The 10,321-nt window shown below is 37.7% G+C and overlaps 1 protein-coding gene across 1 annotated transcript in view; it reads right to left on the bottom strand.

Annotated features, from left to right (window-relative positions):
• Positions 1–2,332: 2,332 nt before the first annotated feature.
• The window catches only part of gpat2 (glycerol-3-phosphate acyltransferase 2, mitochondrial), a 98,777-nt gene continuing 90,788 nt past the window's right edge, over positions 2,333–10,321 (bottom strand). The window contains exons 18-22 of the mRNA XM_034872271.1: positions 8,274–8,458; positions 7,660–7,737; positions 7,100–7,228; positions 2,980–3,100; positions 2,333–2,370 (exon numbers count right to left, since the gene is read on the bottom strand). Coding sequence (XP_034728162.1) covers positions 2,333–2,370; positions 2,980–3,100; positions 7,100–7,228; positions 7,660–7,737; positions 8,274–8,458 — 551 coding nt within the window. The remainder of the gene's footprint in view (positions 2,371–2,979; positions 3,101–7,099; positions 7,229–7,659; positions 7,738–8,273; positions 8,459–10,321) is intronic.

Genomic DNA, 10,321 nt, shown 5'->3' with positions numbered 1-10,321 from the left:
TATACACATACACACACACACACACACACACACACACACACACACTTTTCATGGTTTAGTGACAAGCTCTCAACATAATGCTTTGGATAGAGAGCTAAAAATGCATTAGGGAGCTAATTTTACTTTCTGTTGAAACTAGACGTGGATTAACGTTATCCGTGTAAGCATTCGTGGACGTTTCTATGTGCATATGTTATTTTTATATGATCCTAGCAAACTCTTTGGTCAATCAACTTAAATATCATACTATTATCTCAAATGGCTTTTGATGATTTAAATTATGAAGCAGGATTTAAATATCTGTACAGACATATATAAGAATTTAAATTGTAAATACTACATTCCTGAACAATTAAAAAGCTTAAATAATGCATATAACTACTAATTTATGCACCTTAACATTAGAAGCTTGTGAAAACATCATGAAGAATTAGCTGCCTTAATCTTACTCTGACATTAGCTTTGATGTCACTGGTTGCAGTGAAACCTGGATTATTGATAGGACCTTCACTGATATTCTTAACCTTAATGACTACAAGCTAGTTACCGAAAACAGGCTTAGCAGCACTGGTGGTGTCTGTTTATATGTGCACTCCAGACATCATATGAGTGTTTGTGATGATATAGTCTTAGATGATAATCAGTGTGATTCACTTTTTATTGAGATAAACCTCACAAACGCTTAAATTATAGTGGGAGTGATTTATCGCCCCCCCCCCCCGACTCGGAAGTCAAACTGGAATACATTTTATTCTCCATAAACAGGCAAAAAACAAAGACTGTGTCCTGCTAGGGGACTTTATTGTTGATGTCTTTAGAGATGATGCTATCAAAAATGACTTCATTAATACTCTACATTCTTCTTTTTTTTGGTACCATAAATCATTTTACCAGAGTTACTCACACCACTGATACAGCTATTGACAATATCATTACAAACATTCGAAAAGCTAGGTTAGAATCTGGAGTTGTGTTATCTGATATTACTGATCATTTTCCTAGAACTTGCTAGTAAGATTCAATTACAGAGGCAAAAAATTAAAACTAAAGTCCTAAACAAAAGAACCCTCAAACAACTAAGGGGTAGATACAGGCCCAAACCTGGGAAGCAATTTATGACTGCAATGATCCTGACACTGCATATGACTACCTATTAAATGAAATCACAAACTATTTATTGTAGCACCCTTGAGAATACTGTAAATTATGGTGCAATTTGTCACATCCCCTGGCTTACAAAGGGTATTTTAAAATCTATCAAACATAGAAACAAACTTGACAAATATTTCTTTAAAAAACCAAGTGCCAGAAATAAGGAAATAAACAGTAATTATAGAAATAAAATCACATATAATAAGGAAAAGTAAAAGCAACCATTATGCATACCTCATCCACGCATCAAAGGGTGACTCCAAGAAGTCTTGGAAAGTGCTAAATCAAGTACTTAACAAGAGCCAAAACAGCACTGTGCTCCCACATACTGTTAATATTTCTACTAATGACATTGATCTAGCAAATAACTTTAACAATTACTTTGTCTCCCTTGGGGAAAAACTCTCTAACAACCCAAAACAACCTCAGGGTATCTCTCCTAATCATTATTTGCCGGGCAACTTTGTCAACTCTTTCTTTATGAAACCACATGACTGCAACAAATTCTATAAAATCATCACAAACTTACAAAGTTTGTACACTGCTGGTGAGGATGAAATCTGTTGCATAATTCTGAAAGCCATTGCAATTGATATCATGGAACCACTTACTTATCGTATAAACCTTTCGTTGCTCTCTGGAATTGTGCCAATAAGGGCAAACATTTCTAAAATTATACCAGTTTTTAAATCTGGGGCTAAAAATGAGATTAGCAATTATCATCCCATATCTATTTTTCCTACAATCTCTCGTCTCTAAGGTCTTAGAGAGAGTAGTGTACAAGAGGTTAAATGGCTACCTTGATAAGATAAATATTATTGTTTCTTTCCAATGTGGCTTAGGAAAAGAAGTACCACATGTACTTTGATAAAGGTGACTGTGGTGAAATTCCTTGGAGTCTAAATTGATGAATGTTTAAATTTCAAATTCCATATTGATCACCTAACCATCTAAATTTGTTGGGCTATTTTTTAAAGTAAGACATTTACTTCCACACTCTGCACTGCTCACCTTTAATAAAACTTTGTTTGAACCCCATTTAAACTATTGTAATATTATATGGTGTAACACTTTTCCTAGCCACTTGGAAAAAATACAGATTTTACAGAGAAAAGTCATACGGGCATTAAGGTGGGCTGAGCTAAATACCCCCACTCGTCCTCTATTTCGTTGCTTTGGTTTATTGAGGCTTGATGAACACAATGTCTATCACAATGCCTGCAAGATGTTCCAGGTTGTTCACAGGATAAAATACCGGTTGTGTGAGCTTGTTCCAATCAGTCGTCCCCTGTACACTTATGATTATTCTATAAGTGCTACAAGTTGTGCTGGGATCGTTTATCTGTTGTTTTGTTGTTTTTGTAAATGTCTTTCTTTTGTCTATGGTAAAGTGAGTTTTTGGTTGGTATGTAACTTGCTGTATGTTTATTGTTCTCGGGCCCCCTCCAAAAAGCTTTTAGTAGCTTATTTGGGGTTCCCCATTTCATGCGGCCTGTATATGATCATTGTACCTCATGAAATTGTGTTTAAATATACAATGACGTATGAAATAAACATTGTAAGCAACCTATCATGATGTATATTTATGACTGGTGGGTAAGTGCAAATGGCTTAAAGTGAAACGTCTTATATCAGAGCCATGAAGAACACCATCAGCAATCATTCTTACTTAATCTGGAATTAACGTATGAGGTAATTTGTTCATTTGCTTTAAAAAAAAATGTGGTGAAATAATTTTGAAGGGACAATGTAAAAGTTTCACTCCTGTTACTCCCCCTGACACCATTCAGAGATGAACACTGTGTTTTAAACATACAATTGACGTACCTGGCAGAGGTGTGTGTAAAAGGTCCAGTCCGGTGGTTGTCCAGCACAGTGACCTCAGATGACCAGCTAGCATACTGCAGAGGAAGAAGAGCATCTCTGGACACTGTCTTGGCTGGCTTATCTAGAAAAATAGACAGAGACGGAAGCAGGAGTGGCGAGAAATGTCAAAATGAGGATGGAGGGGGAGAGCAGGAATGAAAGAGCATTTTCCGCTACAATGAGCATATAGTGAGAAGTCACCGTGTTTGGTCTGTTGCCTGTGGGTGTCCTTGGTTCAAATTTTGGTGCTGTAAAGTTAGTTTTAGTGTTTGGTTTCATGCAGCAAAACATTCAAGTTTTTATTAGTAGAAGTAAAGTCCCAAAATACTCACCTCATGTCTTCAGAAGACCTTCAGAGAATTTTTCCGGTTTTATTTCCAGAACTTCTCTTTTTTATACCACAGGGATACAACAGTACAACTAGAAATGTGTAAGGACATAACTATGCATTTATGCTGTTGTTTAGAATGGTCCTTTAACAGCCCCCACCTCCACAGTTTTTATTGTTACTCCATGGGTATTAATTTTCAATGTCCTTCAATCTGTGCTAGTTTATTAGGCTGGGAGAACTGTAATATCCAGGATTTTATGGATGAATAAATTAATTTAGCACCTGTCATCATCAGAAAGCTGTCAAGTACGAGAAGTCAAATCTATGTACAATACATGGCCAAACGTATGTGGACACTTCAACAATATGGCCATATGTGATTGTTGAACATGTCATTCTAAACCATGGACTTTAATATTCTGCTATAACAGCCTTCACTCTTCTAGGGTGGCTTTCCTCAATATTTTGCAACCTGGTTGCAGGAATTTGCTCCCATTTAGCCCACAAGAGCCTTAGTGAGATCAGGCAATGATGGTGGGTAGTAAGACCTGCTCAGATTTCAGGTTTGAAGTCTTTCCAAAGGTGTTAGATGGGGTTAAGATCGGGGCTCTGTGCAGGCCAGCCCTGTTCTTCATCTGGTAATTAGGGAGGCCAAGAAATTGGGGGTTCATTATTTCCCTTTAAAATAGTGTATAGGGCCATTATAATCATGTAATATGGAAATGTATGGGGGTGGAGTTTATATTGTAGTGTGTAGCTGGTTCTGTAAAATGTCCTGGTATTCCTTGGTTATTACAGAGCCATACAAAACAATGATGATATGTTAAGTCTCTTAAACGATTGATGCTCTGACAGCATACTGGTCAGGCGGCCACAGCTACAGAATGTTGGGTTCTTAACTTATCAGACTGTTTTGTATTTGTTTCTCGTTTTGTCCTTAAACACATAATGAATTTAGATATGATACCAAAGTGAAATATTTCATTCAGTGGAACATTTTGAATGAAGCTCATCAAATTTTTCAACAAGCAGTTGCCATTTAGTTAATTGGGCTAATTCACTCAGTGTTTAAACAATCATTATGTTAATGTGCAGCACTTAAAAGCTTCAATACACAGTGTAACTTTAAATTAGCATGGCGGTGAGAAAAGAGAGCATTCATACAATACTTAACTACAGTAATGACTGCTGTTATTGCTGAGGAGTAAAAACACACGAGGCCAGAGAGGCTGCTGGGTAAAAAAATACTCAACACACATGCAGCATAATATTTATGTGTAGCCCGAGAAGAATATGGTAGCAAGTAAAGATAGAAACACTAATATACATATATAGGTTAATATTAGCTCATCAGATAGATTTGTATCAGTGTACATGTTGACCCATAAGTAAATACAAATAAGTGGTTGAAATATTTATGGTTAAGAAACATTTAAGTTTATTTTTAAACTGCCGGTCATAAATTGCCACCTGAAGGAATATGTTGCTCCTCAGACAAACAAAATATATCTTTTTTTTTGGGGGGGGGGATTTCTGTCTTCGTTTAGCACCTGAGCTGAGAACTGCGGAGCAGAGGCACCATGTGATGGAGAAAGTAAAATGATCATAGAGTACAAGAGCAAAGCTGTATACACATTGATGAGGCTCTTCCTCAGTGAACAAAGCTGTAATCAGAGAGAGGATTTTATACCACTGTGGAGGTGGTAGTGGTTTTACTGGGCTGGTAAGTCAACATCTGACATTCACCACCTTTAAACATGACTGAGCCTCTGACATGGAAGAATACTGTGAGAGAAGGTGACTTTCACAAGCATGTTTAAGGCTTAAGCATGGAATGACTACAAAATAAAAACCTCAGTAGACAAATCATTTTATTAAAACGTGCGTGTGACGAATACTGTATGTCAAAATCTAACAAACTCAGATTTTTGTTTTAAATCACAGATGGAAATGTACAAAAAAAAAAGATTGTTGCATTGATGAATCTGTTAAGAATCGAATTCTTGGCCTCTGAATCAAAATTTAATCATGAGGTGCCCAGAGATTCCCATCTCTATTTCTACATAAGCTGTGTATGTACAATTGTGTTCAGAAAAATAGCTGTGTGTTTAAAAAGTGAATAATGCTCAAAATCCTTAGAATAGCTTGTGAGTCCATAATATCAATGCATTGGGAACACTGCACATTCAATTCCATATTAAAACGTGACCAAGTGAAGAAAAAGGAATATCATGCTGTTAAAAAACAAAACAAAGAAAATAGTATTTGCATTTTTCTTTAGAAACTCAAACGTTAACTGTATAAACTGAGGGTTTGCTAATATTAGTTACTAATATTTAGTTGCATAACCATTATTTCTGAGAACTGCTGCACATCTGTGTTGCATGAGTCGACCAACTTGTCACCTGTGAACAGGTTTTCCAGCCCAGGACGGTTGAACTACATTCCACAAATCCTCTGCATTACTGGGTTTTGCCCAGTAATGCAGTTCCACAAGTGTTCTATGGGATTGAGGTCCGGGGATTGGGCTGGCCTCTCTATAACATTAGTCTTGTTTATCTGGAACCAAGGCTTTGCTTACTTATTGGTGTGTTTTAGGTCATTATCTTGTTGAAAGACCCATTTCAAAGGCATTCCTCTTCAGCATAAGGCAACCTGACCGCTTCAAGTATTTTGATGTATTGAAACTGATCCATGATCCCTGGTATGAAATAAATAGGCCCAACACCACAGTATGAAAAACATCCCCATAACATGATTCTCCATAACCCCATCCCCCATCCCCATAACATGATTGTTGCACCACCATGCTTTACTGTCTTCACAGTGTGCAGTGGCTTGAATTCAGTGCATGGGGTTTGTCGGACAAACTGTCTGCGGCCCCTAGACCCAAAAAGAACAATTTTGCTCTCATCACTCCACAGAATATTTGGATGCCATTTCAAGGCATTTGAAATCATTTTGGCTGAGCAACCTATAATTTATCCGCTGTTCCTCAGAGCAATGTCTGGAACGACCCATTTTGCTGAGTATTATAGTGTGAAATGCACTTTAACCAGCATGCACAACATTTTCTTCCTTCTTTTCTTAAATATGGGCCATAATTGACACACGTTTCTTTACAGAATCAATCACCTCACTAACTGAACACAACACTGCTATTATTTTGAACATGCCCCATTCATTTACACAGAATGAGCAGCATGCATGTCATAACTGTTGGGTGTGTTGGGACTCTACAACACTTACTAGTAAATTATTTGCCATGTATAAATATCACTTCAACCAAAAATATGATTTATAAGGTTAATGATGTTGGACTGCTATTATTTTGAACACAACTGTATGTCTTCCCATGTCATTGTGCTTTGATTGTTTCTCTACCTTTATGCAGTTTCAGTTTCACATGTACCGACTCTCGAGGCTCTTCAAAGTAATTTTGCAGTGTCTACAACCGACGCACTTGCACTTTGAACTTTTGCTGTCTGGTCCCTTTGGAAGTTGATAACCTTCCTTGTGTTGCTTTGAAAAATCATATATGAACAGTCACGATAGTCACGTTTCTTTTAAAGATGACACATACTGTTAATTTGCATTCAAGTTATGTGACTCAACTGTGTAGGTGCTTTTGTAATGGAGATTTATTCAAAGTTCTCTTTCATGTGGTATTTGAGGTACTTTCGTCAGGCATCATGGAACATTTTTCCCTTCATATCCCACACAAAAGGGCCCAGCAGTTCCATTCTGTACCTTGTAGGAACGCAGGTCCTGCTCCTCCATGTCACAGTCAGAGTCGCTGTGATAAGGGTCATCGGTAGTGGTCCAGGACAGAGCGCCCTCCTTTTTCCAGAAATCACAGATAGGGACGTCTCTGGGAATCTACAAAGGATGGAGGGTAAAACACACAGCAGCATTTATGATTTTAACTTTTTCTGTCTTTGAGAGAGTGTTTGAATCATATATGTAGATTTTGTGTTTAATGTAACAAGTTTTGTTACAAAATAAAATATGAAGTTGACACTTGACATTACTCAATAAACTGTTCTGCCTGCTTGTGATTGATTTCACTAAGCTTGTATTATTGTCAGTCAATGGTGAGTTTCTGTTTTATTAATCCTGTTTTTATTTTGTTTCCATTATTCACCCAACTTGAAAAAAAGGGATTTGCAAAAAATGGTGACCAGATCCTTTTAGGTTGTTTTTTTTAACAAAGAAATTAACTGGAGGCAATGTGTTTTACAAAACAGTAAGGCATTATATTATGTACATTTTAGATAAAACACTTTTAGAAAGGTGTAAATTTATCTTACTTCTTCCATGATCAGGATGCCACAGCGTACCAGACTGTCAACTGCATCCAGAGCGAAACTCTGGGACGACTGACAGGGCTGGAGAGAGAGAGAGAGAGAGAGAGAGAGAGAGAGAGAGAGAGAGAGAGAGAGAGAGAGAGAGAGAGAGAGAGAGAGAACATGAAAGAGAGCCAGAGAGAGAGAGATAATGGGTAAGCTCAAATGTGAAGAAAGGTTAGAGGGGGAGACAGCTGACAGAGAGCATGAGATGTGTAGTAGAGATGCAGCAGAGATCAGAGGAGGAGAATGAAAGATGGCCGGCAGGAAGATAAGACCAGGAGCGATATCTTTTGGAGAGAAATGGGATGAGAAACAGAGCTGCAAGCAGAAGAGACAAGAGAGAGCAGCTGCCAAAATGAATGCTGAGTAAACAGAGAAAGGAATAGTATCTCTGGCTCAGATTCTGAGCCCTTGACTGACACACACACGCACGCACGCACGCACGCACGCACCTCTGCCTTAGATAGAGGCAGCAGATCAGGATGAATGGCTGTTCAGGTCCATTAAACTTCCATTGAATGAGACACACTAGGTGCGTTTGTGTGTGTGTGTGCGCAATATCAATTCATACTCACTGGCATGAAGCCCGGAGGCAGGAGATGGCAGAGCTGCAGGGCTCTCTCCGTCAGCTCGGACTGGCAGAGCACCACATCAAACTCCATGTCACTGTTGACCTGCTCTCCATCCACACCGTCACTCCTCACCCTGCTGCTGACACCACTGCTGACCAACTCACACAGCATAGCAGACACTGCACAAGCTAAGAACAAATGCAGTGTTTGATATTATCAACAATAAGAAGGTTTTGTTCTGTATCTTAGCAAAATATCTTAGAATACTGTTTGGGGCACCCGGGTAGCTCATGTGGTAGAGAGCGCGCCCATATAAAGTTCACTCTTTGCGGAAGTCGCGGGTTCAACTCCCACCTGCGGCCGTTTGCTGCAAGTCATTCCCCCTCTCTCTCCCCTTTCATGTATTCAGCTGTCTTATAAAATAAAGACTTTCAATGCCAAAAAATGAATCTTGGAGGGAAAAAAGAAAAATGTTACTGTTGAATATGTTACTGAAATATGTTGGACACCAGAAAAAGTCTTTAGCTAATGGATCAGTTGATGAGATTTTGCTGATAGGCAGGGGCGAGATTTTTCACAAGTGTTATCTCTTTATTTATATGTTTTATCACTATTATCCTGCTTTCATGTGATGGTGAGAAAGTCTTGACTGAAGATTGTTCGTGCTCCTAAACAGATTTTGTGATTTTTAATCACAGATTTTGTTACAAAATCAAACCTGAAAGACAAACACTGAATACAAACCATTATGGATGCTTTAGGAGACTTGAGTTTACGTGTCCTTAGGTTGGTCCATAGATTTGCTATAATATTACCAGTGGGGGAAAGTAGCTGAATACTGGGGGCATTATTCAGAATATGTCACAATTCAATTTAAATTTTTAGGCTCAAGATTTGATTCAACATCAATTTTCAATTCGAAAACAATTCTCAATTAAAAAAAAATATTCAGTTTGTATGTATATATATATACTTACTTTTCCCCTGTGATAGTATACTAACCAACATAAAACAAAAACAAAATTACAACTTCTACCTCAAAGATCTGAGTACCTTATCCACTACAGGACATTACACAACAAAATAAAATTACCTCAAATAGCAGATTTAACCCATTTTTACCGCTTAAGGTTAGCATCCATGTTTTAATCTACAAAACACAGGATTTCAACAGTTCAAAGCACCCTAACCACCAGCTCTACTTCCAATACAACAAAACCAAGTCATAAAGTAATAATGACTCATGCAAGCAAAGTAGCTTCCTGTAATTCAAAACACCACATTTGTAAAATTTCTGCCATTAAATGATTGTCGTACATTACTTTTAAACATCATGCTGTTTATAGTCTCACATTGCCAAACCTACTGCATCGACCCCGAAACGTCCCAGTTAGATAGTAAATACTGTAAACATATTTTTTTTAAATCTTCACAATCATTCCCTAAAACAACCAAGTAGGCCTGCCTTGTGGCATAATCCAAATTTTCAGGCTGTAGCTTGCTAGCTCAAATTTTGTTGTTTTATCCTTATTGAAAGGGATTTTGAGAATGGCAACACAAAAATAGCAGAAGGTGAGAGAAAAGCCTGACATCCGGTATGTGAGACATGCGCCGGATGTCAGGCTTTATCCTGGAAATGTACTTCCATTGATGCAGACTATGCGGTTTAAACATCCCTACTGCCAGACAAAAAAGCCAAAATTGGGAGATTCTGCAAAAAAACTGCATTAAGTTTTAATGCCAATGTTGTTTAAAATTCTCTAAATCTGCAATATCTGCGCTTGGCAGCTATAGTGTGATTAAGGTTAGTGAAAGATTTTGGTTATGGTAAATAAACCTTTGTTAGGGTATAATTAAGTTTAAGCTACAAAAACCCTTGATTGAGGTTAGGGTTAATAAAGTCTTGTCTTCCTCTAGTGACACTTAAGCCGGGCAGCTAACTGTCCAGTAGGAGACTTGATTTTAGTTAGTTAAGCTTTTTATTTTTACAGGGATGTCTAATTGAGATCTAGATTTCTTTTACAAATTAGACCTTAGGACAAATTACACTC

This window comes from Etheostoma cragini, chromosome 5 (assembly GCF_013103735.1).
Source record: "Etheostoma cragini isolate CJK2018 chromosome 5, CSU_Ecrag_1.0, whole genome shotgun sequence".
Lineage (NCBI taxonomy): Eukaryota > Metazoa > Chordata > Actinopteri > Perciformes > Percidae > Etheostoma > Etheostoma cragini.
The sequence above is the reverse complement of the archived record's forward strand: the minus strand, read 5'-3'. Positions and strand labels throughout refer to the sequence as shown.